General features: G+C 47.6%; 1 protein-coding gene across 1 annotated transcript; it reads right to left on the reverse strand.

Annotated features, from left to right (window-relative positions):
• Positions 1–13,632: 13,632 nt before the first annotated feature.
• DYRK3 (dual specificity tyrosine phosphorylation regulated kinase 3) lies at positions 13,633–20,730 on the reverse strand. Its single transcript, XM_005529333.3, has 3 exons — positions 20,621–20,730; positions 19,881–19,996; positions 13,633–16,196 (listed from the first exon to the last, which is right to left on the reverse strand). The coding sequence occupies exons 1-3, from the start codon at positions 20,658–20,660 to the stop codon at positions 14,631–14,633; spliced, it is 1,722 nt and encodes a 573-aa protein (XP_005529390.1). The 5' UTR covers positions 20,661–20,730; the 3' UTR covers positions 13,633–14,630.
• Positions 20,731–20,756: the final 26 nt, after the last annotated feature.

The raw sequence follows: 20,756 nt of genomic DNA on the forward strand, positions 1-20,756 counted from the left end.
CATCCTTCACCCCATCAAATGAGGGGTGTCTGGGGGTGGGAGTTAAACCCAACAGACCCTGTAAGCACAGATCAAAGCTGCTTCAAAGCTGCTGCTCTGTGGGGTTTTCCCAGCTTTGGCGTCCCCTTGCTTGGGCTCGCCTCAGCACGTCTGGGGAAAGGAGCCTTTTAAGCCAAGTTTTTCTCCACAGAGGAATCTGGTCAAAGGAAAAGTATTGACCCATTTCGTTGCTCCATTTCCTCTAGTTTCATTCATATTTGCTTTGTAACCCGACCCTTCAGCTATTTCAAAGATAAACAGCAGTCCAGAGGAGGCACAGTTTGGGAGCCTCGGGTCCTGGGTTTCCCATGGAATCCTCCTTGGTTACTCACCCGAGGCGAGGGCTGCGCCGGCTCCTCCGTCACAGCTGGAGCTGGGACAGCAGAGCCCCACTTCCCTCTGCCTTCAGGCTTGAGGGGGGTCAGGAAACCACATCATTAATCATAGAATTGTGGAATGGTTTGGGTTGGGGGGACTTTACTGCTCATCCAGTTCCACCTCTGCCACAGGCAGGGACAGCTTCCACTATCCCAGGTGGCTCCAACCTGGCCTTGGACACTTCCAGGGATGGGGCAGCCACAGCTGCTCTGTGCCAGGGCCTCCCCACCCTCACAGGGAAGCATTTTTTCCCCCAATATCAAATCTAAACATCCCATCTTTTAATTTATACCCATTCCCCCTTAATTCCCCCTTTGATTTATACCCATTCCTGTCACCAAGCCTCTTTTAGCACCTTTTAACGATTTCTAAGGAAAATCTGATGCTTGCAGGGAGTTTGTCCTTGCTCTGTTTCAAGACGTGCTTGTTGATAGACTTAAGCTTTCTCCTATATAATTCATGTCATGAGGACAGATATTTCCTTCCATCATTAGACCTTTAATAAGGTAATTGCAATCTTCTTCTGGACTCAGTGGGAAGCAATGAGCCCTTGGGTGTGAATTTATTAAGAAATAAAGAATTTATTAAAGAAATAACCGTGGAGGGGCAGGCAAGAGACAGCCCAGCGTGACCACAAATATTTGATTTGCAGTTCTGCGCCCCTTAGAGCAAACCTGAGTGAAAGCTCAGCGAGCAGCAGCGAGGCAGAACTAGAAGGATTTCCCCGAAATGATCCCATCTGTCCTAAGGACGGGATAAAGGGGTGCCGGTCCCTGTTCCGGGGTGTCGGGGACTCGCTGCCCGGCTCGGAGTCGCCACGAGGTGGCCCCCGGGCCCCGCCGAGCCCCGTGGATCCGCTCCGGGCTCCGCAGCCCTGCTCAGGGTGGGAGCCTGATGTGCCTCGAGGGGAACAGTCCCGAGGGAGCCGTCCCTTGCCTGCCCCTCCACGGTTATTTCTTTAATAAATTCTTTATTTCTTAATAAATTCACGGCGAAGGGATCATTGCTTCCCGCTGAGTCCAGCAGAAGATTGCCATTGCAATTACCTTGTTAAAGGGCTAATGATGGAAGGACACGTCTGTCCCCGCGCTGTGCCACCCGTCCCCTGGCCTCCAGGGGACACCAGGCAGTGCCCAGGGAGCTGTCAGAGGATGGAGAGCAGGAGAAGGCTTTTCCCCCAGAGGGAATGACATTCCCTCCCCAAACACCCCACAGCTTTCCACAGCAGAGGAACCCTATGGATTCCACCATGGGAACAAACCCCCACATTCTGCTCACCCTATGGATTCCACCATGGGGACAAACCCCCACATTCTGCTCACCCTATGGATTCCACCATGGGAACAAACCCCACATTCTGCTCACCCTATGGATTCCACCATGGGAACAAACCCCACATTCTGCTCACCCTATGGATTCCACCATGGGAACAAACCCCACATTCTGCTCACCCTATGGATTCCACCATGGGAACAAACCCCACATTCTGCTCACCCTATGGATTCCACCATGGGGACAAACCCCACATTCTGCTCACCCTATGGATTCCACCATGGGGACAAACCCCACATTCTGCTCACCCTATGGATTCCACCATGGGAACAAACCCCCACATTCTGCTCACTCTATGGGGTCCACTGTGGGAACAAAGGAACAAACCCCACATTCTGCTCACTCTATGGGGTCCACCATGGGGACAAACCCCCACATTTTGCTCCCTTTTTATTAAACAAACCAAAACAACAACTAACAAACCAACTCAAAAAACCCTCTACAAACACCAAACCCAGCGCCAGAGACCTCCAGTCCTCAGCCAGGAGAAAAATCATCCAGATGAGAATGGAAACTGATTTTTCCTCCCTTCCACTCCCATTTCCACTAGGAAACAATCACTGGCTGGCAGCAGGCTCAGCCTTTACGTGACAGAAGCGGCTGACCCATGAACGTGCTCTCCATGGCAAGTAATAAACCAGATTGTTATTTGATTATAGCAGAGTTACCAGGAAAAAATAGACCACGAAGATGAGGGTAATGATCATTAAGGCTCTGTGCATCCTGTTCTTCTCCCTGGGTGGATTTGTGGGAGCATGAGGCTGGTGAAAAGCTATCCCACCTAAGAAATGATAATTCCTTTAAATAATCCCACGTGCTTTTAGGAGAGGGGGAATGGAGTTGAGAAGATGTTGTTAATCACCATTACAACCATCAGCGCCACTTGCAAAGCAACGGAAGGATCGAAATAAGCACAGGAGGTAGCACTGGAAGTTGCACCGAGGTTTTTTTCCACCGTTCCCGGACTCCAGCTCGGCTCCCGCAGCTGCTCCGCTCTCCCAGGAAGCGGCTGCATCCCAGTGCCTGGAAGTGATCCTTGTGCATGGTTTGCATATCTATTTATAAAGCACTGTGGGATCCTTCAGGATGAAAGGAGCTTTTCTAACTCGGGTTTATTTCCCAAAAATGCAACCACAGACTTTCTCACCCTGCTCCACTCGGGACGAGTCTGAGCAATTGCGTTTTTATGGAGACCCCCTCTCCTGCGGGAGCACGGGATGGGTCTGGCTGGCAGCAGCAGCTCCTTGCCAGGGATATTTACACTGTTCTGCGGCAGCAGGAGATGCGGCGATGCCCCTTGGCACACGGTGGGAAGAGGCTGCAGCTCCAGGGCCGGGATTCCCGTCGGGGATTATCACCCGGCGTTGCTCACATTCCCCAGCGGGGCTGCTCCCCAGACCCTTCCCGCTGGACATTCCCGAGCTGACACACAGAGCCCATGATTGCGAGACATGGCAGGAAATGCTGCTCGGGATTAGAGCTGTCTGCCCGCTGGGGATGAGCATTTTCCTGCCCCTTTCCCGGCCTGCCTGGCACGGGGCAGGGGACACAGCATGGTCCCTGGTCCTAAGGGACAAACCAGCGTGTCCTGGGTGCATCCAAGTGTTCACCTCAAGCAGTGACCCCTCATCCGGGGAGGGTTTAGCACAGGGAAGGAAAACACTAAAAGCACACAAAATCCCCCAGCACTGACCCCTTACTCTGCTTTTTCCAACACCAGGATTTTTCCACCTGGAAACTGGATCCTGATTCATTGCCCACCAGATGATGCCAAATGTACTTCCCTAAGCCACAGTCACAAAAACCATCACTCAGAACTACAGAATTGTACAGGCCATGAAATAATTGGCTTTTAAAGGGCTGGAGCCCAGCTGCCAGGTGAAAGCACAGATCCCACACCAGGAAAAACCTAAAGCACAGGCTGGGGTGGAGGGACCTGGTTTTAAGGCCAGCACCCTGTCCCTGGATGGCAGAGGAGGATGCTGCAGAGGGGTCAGACCCAGGGCTGAGGAGAATCTTCCTGGAGCCCCGGCTGAACCCAGCCCAGCACGGCCCCCATGAGCCCTGCATTGCTTCCTCTCCGTGCCACCTCCCCAAGCCCTCCTGTGCTGGCATCCGTGTCACGGGATCCCATCATCCATGTACAGCCCAAATCCCGCTGCTCTGCCAGCAGAGGAGGCATTTGTGTGACAAGATTATGGAGATTAGTCCCATTAGCATAAGCAGCTCCTGGACTGGCCCTAATCCACAGGGACATATGTGGCCCATGAACTGCTGCCCTGGCTGTCCCAAGGACCTGTGGCAGCTGGGGCACACGGCTGTCACCCATGTCCCCGTGTCAGGGTGGGCACTGTGCGCCAGCAGGGACCCACAGATCCCTGCCCAGCCCCTGCAACAGGCTGGCCACACTGGGGCAGGGGTTGGGGACAGTCCGAGGGGTGACAGTGACCCCATTGATACAGCCCTGGGTTGGGGACAATCTGAGGGGTGACAGTGACCCCATTAATACAGCCCTGGGTTAGGGTTAGGGGTTGGGGACAATCTGAGGGGTGACAGTGACCCCACTGATACAGCCCTGGGTCAGGGTTAGGGGTTGGGGACAATCTGAGGGGTGACAGTGACCCCATTGATACAGCCCTGGGTTGGGGTTAGGGACAATCTGAGGGGTGACAGTGACCCCTCCCCAGCAGCAGAGCCCTGGGTCAGGATTAGGGGTTGGGGACAATCTGAGGGGTGACAGTGACCCCACTAATACAGCCCTGGGTCAGGATTAGGGGTTGGGGACAATCTGAGGGGTGACAGTGACCCCTCCCCAGCAGCACAGCCCTGGGTTGGGGTTGGGGACAATCTGAGGGGTGACAGTGACCCCTCCCACCCCGCACAGGTGCCAGCAGGGCTGGCTGGGGTTTCTTTATCGGGGTTTCTGCGTAGGGTGGAAAAACCCTTGGGCCACCAAGCGAGAGGCTAAAAGTGGCCGGGGTCAGGGCGAGCAGCTGCCGGGGCCGTGCTGGAAGGACCGAGCTCAGCAGGGCCGGAGCTGCCCCGATTGCATTGCACAGCCCCGAGCTGGCATGTGGAGCAGCCAGAAATAAACCTGTTTGTGTAGCAACTGGAAACACAGCAACGGCAGCAAGGTGGGATGGGACTCTCCTCTTTGGGTGTTTGAGGTTTGGTTGGGTTTTGGTTGGGTTTGTTGTTTTGTTTGGTTGTTTTTTTTTTTTTTTGTTTGAGTTTGTTGGGTTTTTTTGGGAGGCCAGAAATATTTCTTGGGGTGGGAGAGATTTGTTGTAAAGAGGTTTTTGCTTGGGATGTGAGCTCCCCGGAGAATCCACAGGCTGTGAGTGGCAGCAGGATGTCTCCATGGAGGTCTGGGACTCCCAGCAGCATCTTCATTGCCCTTTGATGAACCACAGGCTTTGGGATGCTGGGGTGAGTGGAGAAATGCTGGATACAGCACAAAGCAGAGCCAGCAGGGTGCAGGGACAGGCTGGAACCAGGTGCACCCCAATATTTGGGAGACATCACTGACATTGCTGTGTTCTAGTCCCTTTCCAGCTGTTATTGCATTTTTTGGACAGGGAAAGGGAGTCAGGAATGATTTGGGCTTCTCCAGATGGGCTCCTCAGGACCCAGGATTTGCCCTGCAGTGGCAGGATCCAGGAGGACAGAGCAAGCTCCAAGCAGACAGAAAACAGGGAAGATGGGCTGATTAAAGTGTCCAAACGAGTTATATATAAAATAACCTTCCTGCAAGCACGGGGCAAAGCACAAGGTCACCCCGTGGCTGGGACAGAGCAGTGACAAAGCTCCCACCTCCCACCCCTGCTGCTGCTGGCACTTAATCCCCTGGCAGTGCCACGTGGGGAGAGCTCTGCAAACAGCATCAGGGAGCTTGGAGACAGGGAAAGGAATTCAACTGGGACCACCAAAAGGTGCATTTGTTGTGGCCCTGTGGGAAGGTAAAACATCTTTGTGTAATTCTGCCAGGAAGGGCTGTGGGACAAAACCAGAACCTGAGAAAGCAGCTCACAAAGGCCAATTTCTCCACGGTGTGTAACTAGACCCAGCAGTGTGGGTGATGCATGAAGCTCTGGGTTTAGTTTAATAGGGGAAAGAAAACCATCAAAAGAATATTTAGAAAGGTTTGTGTCACTCTGGTGCATTTCCCATCACATGGGGATGTGTCAAAGGACCAAGCTTAGTCCTGCAAGTGCTGAAGAGGGGCCTGGAAATAGTTATAGCAAAGCATGTGATCCATTGGAAGGGGGAAAAGAGGAAGAAAATCCAGCTTGGAGATTCTGGCTCTTTCTTACCTCTCCTGTCACCTTTCTGCTCCTCCTGAGTGAGGAATGAGATGGTGAGGGATGTGAAACCGTGTCACCAAGGCCTCGTCAGCTCAGCTCCACGCAACTGGCACAGCTAAAACCTCCTGAATCAGCACCAGCTGGCTGGAAAATGAAAGCTGGGCTGTTTGCTCCCCTCTTGCACCTCCCAAAATAACCAGCAGCTTCCCTCTCCTCTCTCCCTCCGACCGCTCACAGCCCCAGCTCCCCGGGCAATCAGCGCCTGGCTGTGTCCTGCTCCCTGTGCCCCACAAGTCACCACGTTAAATGGGCATTTTTGAAGATCACCAGGCTGCAAATGTCTGAAAAGTGTTGGAGAACACGGTTCTCCCCCTCCCAGTGCCCAGGGTCCCGTGTGGAGGTTGTGAGGTGCTGTGGGGCACATCCAGCAAGGAGGAAAATCATCTTAAACCGCCCCCATTGTTTCCACTTTTATCTCATCTAAAGAAGAAGCAGAGCATAAAAAGGTGGGCAGCACATTTCTCCAGGCTCCTTCAGAAGCCCCAGGAGCTGCAGGAGCTGCCCAGCTCCAGCCTCTTTCTGTCCTGGGTCAGACAGGAGTCGACAGCATCCAGACCAAACCATGCCAGGGGCTGAGCTCCACACAGGAAAACAGCAATGAAGAGAATTGTGTAGGGGATCCATGAGGGATCTACAGCTCCTGTCTCAGAGAGTCAGCCTCAGACAAAAAGAAATAATTATCCCTCTCTGCCTGCTTGCCTGTATTTATTTGTGCTCCTGGTTTTGGGAGCAGAGGAGTTCTGGTGTAAATTACTTGCACGACCTTTCCTGTTTGATGACTTTACAGCTGGCTGCTCACACCTCAAATATAATTCCATTTATGCCATCCATCATTAGCACCTGCTGGGGAGCCTGGCAGCTCCTGTGCTTGGTGCTGCTGTCACCGGGGGCTGTGGCAGTGGCAGGACACGGGACAAGGCTGAGGGACACACGGCCAAGGACCCTGGGCCTTCTCCATCAGACCTGCCACAGGATTGAATAAAATCCTTCTTTTGTCTTCTCCTTGAGCTCTGAGGCTCCTGCTGGCTCATTTTTCCAACTCTTTTTGCTGCCCTACAGGATCATCCTCCCGTGGGTGCCCACCACAAAGGCCACGGCAGCCGGACTCCGCTCTCCCAGCAGCTTCTTGGTTATGAGTTCTTGCATTTCCACGTCCTCAGCAGCCAAAAAACCACCCAGGGCAAGACCTGGCTGTGTCGTTTCCCATCTGGAGAGCCCCTTGCTCACATTCCCCCTCCCCAGCACACTGCAGGGGAGGTGTTCTCACTCTGCAATTAAAACTCGGAAGAAATTCCTGTTAAATCCAGGCGGGTTTGTGCCACCGGTCCGTACCTCCAGCAGTCCCATCAGGCATGTGCTTTATTGCTCTCAATCCCTTCTCGGCTATGCTTAATTACACTTAATTATTGTAATCCCGGTCTCTGCCTTCCTACCTCCAACCCACGAGCCCAGCAAAACAATTCTGGGCGCTGCTGCTGTGCTTGTAAAGCCGAATTCCAGAGCTTCCGAGCCGGCGGCAGGAATGCGAACCCTTCCATGGCTCTGCTCCTCTGCCAGGGGCTGGGGCTGCCTCTCCTCGGCTTTACAAAGCTCCTCTCAGCGATTAAGAATGGACAGACTTAATTCGGGCAGCTATTCCATCCCCGCAGACAAAGGAAACAAGCCGGAGCACACTTAAGGAGCAATTATTTAAATCCCCCTGTCTGCAAGAGGCGGGGGGGGGGAAAAGCTGCTCGTGCCAAGAATCCCCATCTCCCTCCCACATCCCAAACTCTCCTGCCACTCCTTATAAGTTCAGCTTTCCCCAGATGTCTCTGTCTGCATCTGCACCCAGGAAATCCCATTTATCATTCCCCTATAAACTCTGCGAGAGAGGGATGGAACCACAGGGAAAAAAAAAATCTGGTCAAGAACATGTGCTTTGTTCCTGGGTTTTACACCCAAAATCCAAGTGAAGAGAGCAGTCTGCAGAGCATCTGAGCATCTGTGCCCGTGGCTGTCCCCAGAAGTGTTTGCAAAGCCCATGGGGGTGATTTGACAAGAGGAAAGAAAACAAACCCAAAGTTGCCACCACTCCCTCCTTGCCTGTGCCACGAGGAGCTGAGCTTACAAAAACCATCAGATGAAGCATCCCTGCTCCCCGAAGCTTAAAGACATAATTAAGGACAAAATTCTCCTTTTTGGTTCACACCTTCCACTGTCCCAGGTGGCTCCAAGCCCCATCCTGGACACTTCCAGGGATGGGGCAGCCAGGGCATCACCACCCTCAGTGAAGAATTTTTCTCTAATATCCAACCTAACCCTTCTCCTTTCCAGCTGTCCTGTCACTAAAATAATTAATAATAATAGGAATACACCACAGGAACAACAAACTCCAGGCTTCTGCTCCCCATCTTTGTGCAGATTTGGGTTTTTACCAGCATCTCCCATCATGATTTTACCAGGCAGACAGACACAAGCTCAGCTTTGGTGTTGGATTTCCCAGCCCCTCATTGGCACCAAACCTCATTTCCCCTCCCAGTGCCCAGTGTAGCTCACACAGCAGAATTTGGGAGACAATCCCTTATCATGTTACATCAACAAGCATTCCAGCAGGGTGGATAAGCTTATTTTTTTAATCTGAGGTGCTGTTCTTGAGAAAATGTCACTGAGAGAGTGTCCCATGGACTCATGGCAGGCTCAACACAGAGCTACACATATTTATATACATATACCACACACAAAGACATCTAAATCTCTACATATATATTTTCTTTTACTGTTTTCAGCTTGCAGACTTTTCAAAAATCAGCTATTTGCTGCTCACCCATATTAAAAACGAGGTAAAAATTCTCTGTGTTGTCTGCACACTCTGTGTGTGTAACACACATGGTTTAATCACCCAGGTTGTAGCTGGAGACCTTTTATTGGAGCATGATTTCATCTTCAAACCATCCCAATATCCACTTGTGTACAGTAAGTTACCCATTTATAGGTTTCTAATAAAAGCAAATCTTCCCTAAGTGGCTATTACTGGATTTCTCCTTTCAGCCTGGGGATAAGCAGGATTCTGGGCTTTAAAAAGCTCTCTAGTGGGCTGAATAAGAAAGTGACAACTGAAGAATGCCATGGCAAAACTCTGGTGTGTTCTAATTACAGCACTGTTAACGAGAGGAACATTTGTCAGACCAGAGCTTCATCACGTTTAGCACAGACACAGAAACCTCCCACTCAGAGTGACAATTTTCTCTCCTCTCTGGGCAGATGCCACAGGAGGTGTTGTCTGCCAGCACCAGGTAAGTTCCACCATCTGGAAATAATTATTACTTTTTCATTTTAATCAAGGGCTCTTTAGGAATTTGCACACTCGATTGCTAAAGAAAATTATGCTTTTATTTTCTTTTAAAAAAACGACCCAAAGTACAACTTCAAGAAATCTGCTCATTACATTTAGATACATAATTTGAGACTGATTTCCAGAATGTTCCTCCACAGTTAGATCCACATGCACCTCCAATGTTTTCCACATTCCCCACCCTTGTCACACCTCATCACAATATTTATAATAAAAAGGCAAACCTGCAGATTGAGAGGATGCTGACATTTAGTTGAAACATCTGCAATGTGTAAGAACCCCTGAGCAGGAAGGTGGTTGTGCTGAGGCTGATGGAGGCTGGTAAAACCCTGAGTGCTGTGTGGGGCTCTGGGACTGGCTGCCTCACCCTGCCAGCCCCTCTGATTTGGAATAAAAAAATCCAGGACAACGTTCTGGAGCCTCGGATTTTACCTGGCTCAGGGATAATTACAGAGCTGGAGGCATCAGTGGTGTTTCAGAACACGAGGGCTCTCTCATGGGATGTAGGAGCTGTATTTATTTCTACAAACTGCTGTTAGGTTAATAAAAAAATAAAAATCAAGTGGTGTCTGTGACTTCCTGGCTTTGCATAATTCCCTGACAGGAGAGAGCAGCCAGGGGGGGATTTTGGGATTTAGGATTTGGGATGTTATCCCAGGGAACAGGGACAGGAGGAGAGGGAACGGCCTCAGGCTGGGCCAGGGGAGGCTCAGCTTGGACAGCAGCAGGAATTTCCTCATGGAAAGGGCGGCCAGGCCTTGGAAGTGCCCAGGGAGGTTTGGAGCCCCCGTCCCTGGAGGTGTCCAGTGAGTGGACATTGGTGGGGATCAGGCACAGGTTGGAACTGATGATCCCAGAGGGATTTTCCAGCCTCAGCAATTCCAGGATTCTGTGAAGCACCAAATATAAAATCACAATGTCCAACAGCCACAGCTCTGAGCACTCAGCACCTGCAGAGGCCCCAGGATTTTTCATCCAAGTCTCTGAGCACAGTTTGTTTTCAGTCTCAGCTGGTGCTGCACACAAGTCCCACAGATCTTTCCATATTATTTTGGCTCTCCACTTCCACAACGGAATTCAACTTTGGCAGGCAGGGGATTTGTATCATTTCAGCAGAGATCTCTGGGTGCAGCATCAGCCTTTTGCTTGTGTGCCTGGGATTAGCAAGACATTGCTGAGATCATCATATATATGTTCCACAGCCAGGACAGCTTTTGGTATTAAAGAAGAAAAAAAAAAACCCCAGGAGAGCTGCAGCCTGCAGGGAGCAGCCCTTTAAAAAGGAGCCCGTGTTTGTTTGAGAGGTGGATTTGATGATGGTGATCGCTCCTTATAAAGTTTTCAACTGCACGAAAACCCTAATAGGTAAAAAAAGATTGTAAGAAATCACTCAGTCTTCCACAAAAGTGAAATCTGTCTAATTAATCTGCTGGGAATTCACTGGTCAAGCAGGATTCCCATTCCAGCTGGCTGGGAGGATACAAATCACCAGTGAGGAGTGTCTGTGGTACCCAGAAAATCTCCAGATTTAGGTTTCAGTCTTTCAGATGTGCTGTTCATGCATTGTCACTGCTTTACATAAAAATATTGCTGAGCCAAACAGCTGAAACTGCAGCCAACCAACAGTTGTTATTTGTACCTCTCACAGGGTAGTAAAACACTATAAAGAGCATTTTAAAACAAGTTTGGGTGACTTTCAGCAATGCAGTGCCTCATTTGCTGCAAACACATTTACAGTGTTTATATATATATATTTATATATATAAGATATATTTTTATATATGCTTATATATACGATAGATATTTATATATAATATATATTTTTATGTGTTTGTATATAAAATATTATATACTTTTTATATATGTTTATATAATATATAAAATATATTATATATTTTTATATATTTTATATATTTATATATATTTTATATATTTATATATATTTATATATATAAATATTTATATATAAATATATAAAATATGTTTATATATAGATATGCTTATATATAAATATAATTATATACAAATATATATTTATATATAAGCAGATCAATATATAAAAATATATTTAAATATAATATATATAATATTTTATTTATATATATATATATATATATATATATATATATATGTGTGTGTGTGTGTGTGTTTATAAAGTGACTTGCATGTGTTCTGTGCTCACTTCTGAGGAGAACACGAGTGAGGTGCCAGTGCTGGCAGCTCAACAAAGCAAAGCTACCACAAAAATAAAATCTGCTCTTTATCTATCCAGACATTTTTCATTTCAGGCTCCTTCCAACACTCTCAGCAGTAGCACAGCTCATGATGTGATGTCTCTGGTGATTCCAGGCCTCACCAGGGTTTGGCTTTCCCAAAAAACAAGTGTGACTTTGAGGTTTGGCCGTATCTGGAGAGCGCAGACAGCAGACTGTGACTGCCCTGATAAATGACAGTGACACAGCCCAGGGTGTCACAGCCCTGGCTCAGACACCTCCTGCTCCAACTCAACAGGGAACTCAAGTCCAGGGTCTGCACAGACCTGTTTGGGAATTCTGCATCAAACAATTCACCGAAAGCAAATGCTTTATGAAGAAATTGGGGATTAGTGATCAAAACCCTGATATTCTCAGCTGTGTTTTCACTGGGTTAGGAAGAAATTTCCAGCCCAGTAAAAATCTGCTGAGGCTGTTTTTCCTTTTCACCCAAATTAGCAATTCACTTAACTATATATTTGATTTTCAAATATGGCAGTACCAAGTAAGCAAGAGCCACTCTTAAACAAATACCTCGTGCAGTCAGGGCATGCTGAACACATTTTCCAGATGAAAAACCATGGTTTTGCCAGTTAATTGATTTATCTGCTACTTCACAGCCCCAGCCTTAAGCAAAATTACTGAGTGTGCACCAGAGGCTGCCACAGGAGGAGTTCCCTCACAGTCACTTCTTCCCACAAGTCACAGAATTATCATTATTATTCTACATTTTTTATAGACAAAATGGTTTTGAACCATGACCCTGCTGTGTGTTCCTGAGCTCCCAGCACACCACCACTGCCACGCTCCAGCACCTCATCTCCTCTAGAAAATCCTTTTCCACACATCTTTCCTACCCAGCTATTGCTCCTGAAAGGTTCCTTTCTGCTCTCTCACCTGGAGTATTTTGTTACAAAAAAACGTAAAAGGCAGAAAAGGAAGATTTCTGGCTTTTGAAAACGTGACAGATCTATTAGAGATTCTCCTAAAATCGATGGGAGATTTTAGGAGACTTTAGAGACTGCTGCTTCCCTCCAGAATCCTCTTCCCTGGGTCTTCATTCAAATAAAACTTCACTCAGCCAAGCAAAACAAAAAATACAAATTGTTGTTGTAAGTGGCCCAGGAACAGCCCATCCATGCTGGCTGCTGCACGGATAAGGGCCAGACTGTTATTTTAATATCATTACCAATCTCACTGAATTGACACTTGTGAAACAAAACAAGTCAGAAAAGCCTCACACACGAGAACCTCCATTTCAGCTCCTGGGACATCAAAGATCTCTGGAGCTCTGAGTCTTTTTGAGGTTTTCTGCAGGCCTCCACCCAGTGCTGTAACAACCCAGAGGGGCCAGAGCAGCCCCATCTCCTCAGGGGAAGGGTCTCCTACTGAACATTTGCTCACCTTATCTTTAAAATCACCTTTGTTTGCATACTGAGAGTCTCCTTCAGCATTCAAAACCTGCTGCAGAGAAAGTCATTACATTTAAAACCTTCTGTTCATAAAAGCTCTAAATTACATTTAAAGTCCTGTTGAGGCACCTGGCAAGGGATCAGATGGTTTTGGAGATGGACTCGGGCCATGAGGCTGCAAGAAGGAACAACCCCAACAAGCTGTGCTGCGGTTGTGACAGGTCACACCACCCTGGCATGTTCTGGGAAGATAAAGGAAGAGGAAATACAAGCTCATGGACTTCAAGAATGAGAAAATGTAGGCACCCAAAGGCCTGAAGGAAGGCAATTAGAAACAAAGCAGCTCTTCCCATTAAATATTTCCATTTGGATCCGCCAGTTCTTGCACCTTATCAGCCTTTCCTGGTTATGTTTCCAAGAGATTTTGCTGAGATTTCAGAGCACACTCCCAATTATTAATGTGTGTTTCCCCCCCCTTCCCTCATTTTCCAGACACAGCCCTGGGCCTGAAAAAGTTCCACTTGTCTGACAGGGATGGCATGTTTGCATTTTTATTAAAAGAGCTTCATGTAACTCAATGGAATTCACTCTACACAAAGAGATAATTTTTTGCAATTACCAGAATCTCAAACATGGATATAAACCAGCTCTTGAAGTTCAACATATTTGTTTTAGAAATACAGGAAAAAACAAAGACACACAGCTGGCAGAACTCATGATGGAAATCTGAGCTCCAAAGAACCAGAGAATTCAATCATTTCCTGAACAAACTGGCTCACACTGGTGATGGACCAGGCCTGATCCCAAATACCCCCAACAAGCTTTCCATAGATTTTTAGGGGGAAAATAGCAATTGTTATGGAAATTAGTAGTTTTATTTAGATATGTCCTGTGTTTCATGGCTTTTCTATGCTGCTTTGAAATTTTAGCATCTGAGTATTTTCCTTTCCAACAACAAATTCCTTTGGTGTCTACATCCCATCACATTTTTTTTAAATCCCAGGATAGATAAGGGAAAAGCAATGCAGAGAAATAAAATTCTTCAAACTCAAGCAATTTGCAAGTAGGTTCCTAACGCATTACATTAATGCATTTGTGCTTTTGACAAGAGATTTAATAACTTTCCCCTAGAACAGAAAGAGTTCAGCTGGAGATAACTGAAAACACAAGAGTTTAAATCAAGTTTTTTTCTTGCCTGAAGCAAAAGAACCTGTTGAACCATGATAAGAAACGGTTTGATTTCTAAACCAGCATTTTTAAACAGCACATCAGCCAAACTGTCTCTGTACTCCCTAGCTGAGCTGAAACCTCAGCAGTGGAATATGCACCAGGTGTGAGTGAAGCAACTGGATAAAATCAGCCCTTTAATGTGCATATTTTTGACTGATCTTCCAGTATTCCAGACTGAGCCCCTAACAAAAAGTAAATCCATTAGAACCCCTCTGCATTTAACTTCCTCCCACAGCATGAACAGACAGTTTACACCCACGGGTGTATCCTGGGAACCCAGCACTCCCCACTAGCTGACCAGTTTGGGGAGCACAGTACACAGAGGGATGTTGCCACTGGGCTCAGTGGCCAGACTGGCCCTCAGCTTGTTGGGGACTGCAGCCACGGGAGGCAGCTTGTTAGCAATTCCTTGGAAGGAACCCGAATAGCTCGAAATCCGTCTGCTGGAGCTTTTCTCCAAGCTGGGGGCTTTGGGCACCCGTTTGCAGATCCAGGGGTGCCGCAGGGCCTGGCTGGGAATCATGCGTGCAGAAGGATCCCAGCTGAGGCAATCCTTCAGGAATCCAGTGAACAAGGGGTCATCACAGCCCTTCAGAGCTGTCACCCAGTCCTTGTTCCCTGGGGCACCCCGGAGCTTGCCCCGGCGCGTGCGGCTCCCGCTCAGGGTCACCTTCCCGTCCGGCTGCGTCTGCACCGTGCAGTAACGGGGGTGACCCTTGGAGTTGATGAAGTTCTTGGCACGCTTGGATTGATCCAAAAGCTTCTGAGGTGGCATTCCAAGAAGTTCCATTATACAGGCCAGCTGGTCTGCCTCGTCCTCTCCGGGGAAAAGAGGGTAGCCAGTCAAAAGCTCCACCAGGATACAGCCAAAACTCCACATGTCTATGGGCATCCCGTAGCGGCTGCCCAGGATCACCTCTGGCGCCCGATAAAACCGGGACTGGATGTATGTGTAGACTCTTTGGTGCTCAAAACAGCTGGACCCAAAATCTATAACCTTGATTCCACTCCTCCCTTGCTGTTTTAGGAGGATATTTTCTGGCTTCAAGTCACAGTGGATGATTTTGTTTCTATAAAGGGCATCCAAACACTGCAGGATGGAGTGAGCGAACTTCCGAACCAGCTGGAGGCTAAAGCCCTGAAACTTATTCCTTTTAATCAGCTCATACAGGTTCATACTCAAGAGTTCAAAGGTCATGCAGATGTGGTTCCGAAAGGTGAAGCTTTCCAGCATGTGGATCACATTCATGCTGCCTGTTTTATCCTGCTTCTTCAGGTGCTCCAGGATCCTGATCTCCTCGGCAGCTTGGCGATGGAACCTCTTCTCATTGCGAACCATCTTTAAGGCCAGGTGTTGGTGGAGTTTGTGATCGTAGACTTTAGCAACTTGTCCAAAACTTCCCTTGCCAATGATTTTGAGCACCTCATACCTGTAAGCCAGGTGGTCGTGGGGCACGTGGATGTAGCTGCCTTGGTCATCGTCGTAGCCGCTGTTGTTGGGGCCGCCGATCACCCCCTGCCTCTTTTTGGCAGATGGCCCCACAAAGTAAATCTCAGAGAAACTAAAGATCTCCTGCAGCTCATAAGCTGACAGCTGATGTTTGAACTGCTTGACAGCTTGCTCTGGAGGTTGGGAGATGGCTTTATGTGATTTCAAGGAGCTCCCATTGCCTCTGGGACCCAGGCTCTCTAGGGTTTTCTCTTTTGTCAGGGAAGGGAGAGATCTTTCTGGTGTAAGGCCTGAAGACTGAAGAGCGCTGCTCCTTCTGTTGCCAGAGTCCTCAAATAACTGCTCCACTTTGACCTGATTTCCAGTCAGAGAGTGATCCTTCATTATGAGTTTGTTGATAGAAACCTACGAGGGTAAAAGAAGTTTAGTTTATCTTTTAAAGCACAGATTAAAATTTAAATCACTATCAACAGAAAATCAGTAACACGGATGAGTTTGGCATTTATTAGGAACAAATATAAAATGCTGGATTAAATTAATTTACAAGCATAGTTATAGAAGGGTACACAAAGAGAAAGCAATTATCTGAAACAACACTTGTGCTTTTAAATCCAGAAAGGGAAACCCTAGCCAGCCAAAGACTCAAAGAACCACAAAATACCTATCTCCAGTCTGCAAAGGGCCAGGGAACAGCTATGTTTAGCTTCAAACGTGGGTGCAGCAGCACAACCATCGACAGATGCAAGCTGCACCTGTCTGGAGCACGGAATGGAACGTGGATGTGTGGAGAAGGGGCAGGAAGATTGCACAGCCAGGCTGCCAAAGGAACACAAAGCATCACCAGCAGGTGACATATGGCTGGTGTGAGGCAGCTGCACCAGGAGCAGAAGGAGGACAGGGCAAGGCAAGGTAAACCATCCTTTAACAAAAATTAATTGTAGGGTTTTAAATTCAAGGGGAAAACATGATCATGTCCACACCTCCCTTTGAAATCATGGTGGAATTATAGAATACCCTGAGCTGGAAGGGACCCACAAAAATCATCAAGTCCAACTCCTGGACACCCCAAAATCCCTCCCAGTCCCTGAGAGCATTGTTCTGGAGCTCTGGCAGCCTTGGGGCTGTGCCCATGCCCTGGGCAGACTGTTCTGTGCCCCACCACCCTCTGCGGGAAGAACTTTTACCCAACCTAAACCTCCCTGACACAGCTGCAGCCATTCTCTCGGGTCCTGTTTCTGCCCCACAGGGAGGAGAGAGCTGCACAACTCTCCTAACACAGACCCAAATAACCAAGAACACCTCCCACTCCAACTCAGCAGAGAGCAGTCTGCAATCACTCCCTCTTACCACCATGTGCTAAAATATTTACATCTGAAACAAACCCATACAAGGTGAGAAAAACACTGTGAAATTTTCCAGGCTTGTCGATTTTACTATTTAGTAAATGCTCAACAACCCAGAGGTCAGTTCCCCACTAGCACAGGAGTTATTCCCTTTCCTGGTTGCTGGCACTCCTTGCTGAGAGGCAGCACAGAGGTGTTGTCCCATCCCAGGCAGAATTGAAGCCCTGACTGAAGCAGCAACATCTGTTTTCCATTTTGTCCTTTAATCTAAAAATAAAGATCTCAGACACATGCCAAACCGAATCCCTGAAAACCAAAATAACTACACAGGAATCAAACAAAAAAAAATATAAATAAACCTGCAGCCCCACAGCAATAAAACCAAATTCCTTTTTAGTTACATCCAGCCCAACATCTCAGCAGGGTCAGCAAATAAGGGAAGTAAATGTTCTCGCCAAAGCCAACTACATACAGCTCATAAAAGACTGTTTGTTGGTGCCGCCCTGAAATCCTAGTTCTTGCTCCCAAGCCCCAAAAAAATGGGCATTTCCCTGCAGAAGTCAGTCCTTATCAACGTGGAGAGATCCTACCAAGCTCCACTCCTCCTATCTGCCCCAAAATGCAGCGTACTGGAGGGACACGCCTTGCCAGAGTCTGAAATAAAAACAACAGAGCCCAGCCCTGGTAATTCGGAATAAACGCCTTTTTCTTGGAGCCTGGCTGAACCTCTGAGATAAGAATGACATTTTTTCAGAGCTGCCTCAAAGACTCCTCAGTCTTTGCTGGCAGACACAAACATAAAGTTTACAAATGAACAGAAGATATAAACACAGAACTAGGGTCACACTTGTTTAAATATCCTCTACCCAAGAGCTTTAGCAGCTCTGCTGCTGCTGCTCATAGCAAACATTTTGTACCTTTGAATCCCTAAATAAATCAGGAATTCATGATTCCATTTATCCTGGAACGATTTCTTAATGAAGGAATTATGGCTTTGGATTTCAAACCTGACTCAACGGTAGTAAGGTCTCAATTTTCATCCTTAGAGGACTCCCAAAATCAGTTGCCACATGATGGTGAGACACAAATATAGCTTCATCTTCACTTGAACTCAGAAGAGCTGCACTCAAAGTCAGATGACTCCTGGGTAACACCAGCTTTCTTTCAACAGCTTCCTTTTACAAATCCCAGGCTCCACAGGTTTTTTGGTTTTAGTGCTGAAGTGCAGCAAGAAATGAGGCTGACAACACCACTGGCACCCTGTTGAAAACTCTCACTGACAAAACTTCATTTTCACTGACAAGGAAACAGTTATTGCAGTTCCTACACAACTGGGTTGCAGAGATGTTCTGAATATTGAATTAAACAGACTGAATTCAGCCCATGTATTCACAAAGCAGAGACTTTGTGCTCTCTTGCAGGCTCAGATAAAGGAATGGGCAGCTGCAGTCAACAAGACTCCTCCATTCTCATCTAACATTACATCACAATAAAACATTTTGCAAGAAGGGAACTAAAAATCCAGGTATTTTCCCACTAAAACTCAGCAGCATCATTTTCAGCCTCAGCTCCTGCTCACCTGACCACTGAGGTAGGATTTTATTGGTACATCACCATGCAAACTGGGCATGCTATAAATCCTTAACCTTGCCCTAAGAAGTAAACAGGCTTCAGGGACAAAACACAGATGAAGACAAGATGAACAAAATATTAATGGATTTATATTTGTATTTCACAGGATAGTTCCACTCTACTGACTTGTATTCAGTTATGAACAAATGTAGCCTCAAGACAACTTAAAACACTGCAGCTGAAATGCTTCCACATCCCTGCAAGCAAAAAAACCCCAACCCACCACTCTTCAAACCCTACTGCTCAACAAAAATCCAAATTCCTTCTGCTCCCCCTCAACACTTCCAAAAAGGGAAAAAAAAAAACAGATTCATGCCCCTGAGTTTGCACAGACCCAATTTGTTACAACAAGGTGATGATTTTCGAATGCATCTCACTCAGGGCAACGTCTATTTTCACTTTTTAGAGAGTGAGAGGGGTTTTTTTAAGCTTAAGCTCCTTCCCTTCTGCCAGAACTCAACAAGAGCCAGAACACATTTAAAGCCCATCTAAAGGAGAGATCACTGTACAAAAGTACAGCTGAACATGAACCAATTAAAGGGATAAAAATGATCTCCCAACTCCACATCTGCTGAGAGAACAGAGCCCTGATGAAAGAGCCTGGCAACACCTTCAGTTCATAAGGGGCTATTTCGGTAGCAAAAGGAGTGACAGATAATGCCCAAGTTTTCAGAGCAGAAAGATACTTTTGTGAGACGTTTGGCAGCCACACAGACTCACACTGCTCCTTCTGCTGCTCCTACGTCGGAATTTTCATGAGGGAAACTAAAATGGAAACGTGCAGGAGGAGGCAGAGCAAAGTGTGTGTGGATTTACTTATCAGAGTACAAAGTGACAGGGCAGAACGCTTCAACCCTTTGTAAAATAACTTTTTTTTTTTTTTATTAAAACACGAGCTGAGGGCAGTAAGATGGGATTCCTGAGGCTGCCAGCAAGTTCTGCAGCGAACACAGCACATCGTTTCTATGCTCAGGAAAAACAATAACGTTAAGAAGCCACTACAAAGCTGCAAAAATCCCACTTTTAAAATTTATTCTCTGTAGGGAGGTATCAGACCCCCAGATAGCTCTCACTGCCACACAGCACAACATGAAGACAGCTTTGAAATACTCACATGAGGTCTTGAAAGGGAAGGAAGCCCTGAAGGGCTCCGTTCTTCATTTGTAGGCTCTGGGTATCTACAGTCATCTATCCTCATATAGGAGTCGTACAATCCATCTCCAATCCTGGCTGGAAAGGTCCCACACAGAAACCAGTTATTCACAACAACTCACACTGGTGGAGACACAGCCAAAGGCTTAAATGCGGCTCCCTTTTGCTTTAGTCTGTAAAATCATTGATTCTCCTTCATTCATTAAATGATCTTTGGAATTTAACTATATTTTCATACCACAAGAGTGCGATGCTTCTGGAGAATCTTAATTCTAGATACTTTTAATTTAGAGGTTCTTTTTTGTTAATCAACTTCTGCACTGCAAAAAAAATACATCCCTAAGAAACGTTAACCACCATTCTCCCCGCTTCCCCTTAATCAGGATAATCCCAAACGAGCAGAAAACGAGCAAATACTTAAACACTTGATAGGACTATGCTTTAAAGCAGGTTATCCCTTAAAAATGAGATCTGGGAATTACAGCTGCAAAAACGTGGGGAATGAAAAAAAAAAAAAAAAAAAGAAAAAAAGGCGGCGTCCGTCGCTGCCGGCTTCTCAAGAACTTAAAATCGCGACTATAGAGACAGACCCGACGGACGGCCGGGACCACGCGGGGGGCTCGGCGTCCGCGGACCCAAACCGCATCCCCCCCTTTCCCCTCCGCCCCGCGGGACCCCCGGCCGCCATCTCCTCCTCCTGACCTGCTGCGAGGGGCCCGTCCGGCTTCCTGCCGAGCAGCATCGTGTCGGGGGGGCCCCGGCGTGGGCCCCATGCCCGGCGGCTGCCGCTGCCCCGCGCGGCCGCTCGGCCCCGGCCCGGCCCGGCCGTTGCCCCGGG

Source organism: Pseudopodoces humilis, chromosome 26, assembly GCF_049639895.1.
Source record: "Pseudopodoces humilis isolate 2021_Gansu_Grassland_sample_001 chromosome 26, ASM4963989v1, whole genome shotgun sequence".
NCBI classification, from domain to species: domain Eukaryota; kingdom Metazoa; phylum Chordata; class Aves; order Passeriformes; family Paridae; genus Pseudopodoces; species Pseudopodoces humilis.

Excerpts from the sequence above, each read along its gene's own strand:
- DYRK3 (XM_005529333.3), bottom strand. The coding sequence starts at position 20,660 with ATGCTGCTCGGCAGGAAGCCGGACGGGCCCCTCGCAGCAG. Across the intron at positions 19,997-20,620 it reads GGACGGGCCCCTCGCAGCAG|CCAGGATTGGAGATGGATTG; the intron begins GTCAGGAGGAGG and ends GGACCTTTCCAG. Across the intron at positions 16,197-19,880 it reads CTTCCCTTTCAAGACCTCAT|GTTTCTATCAACAAACTCAT; the intron begins GTGAGTATTTCA and ends TTACCCTCGTAG.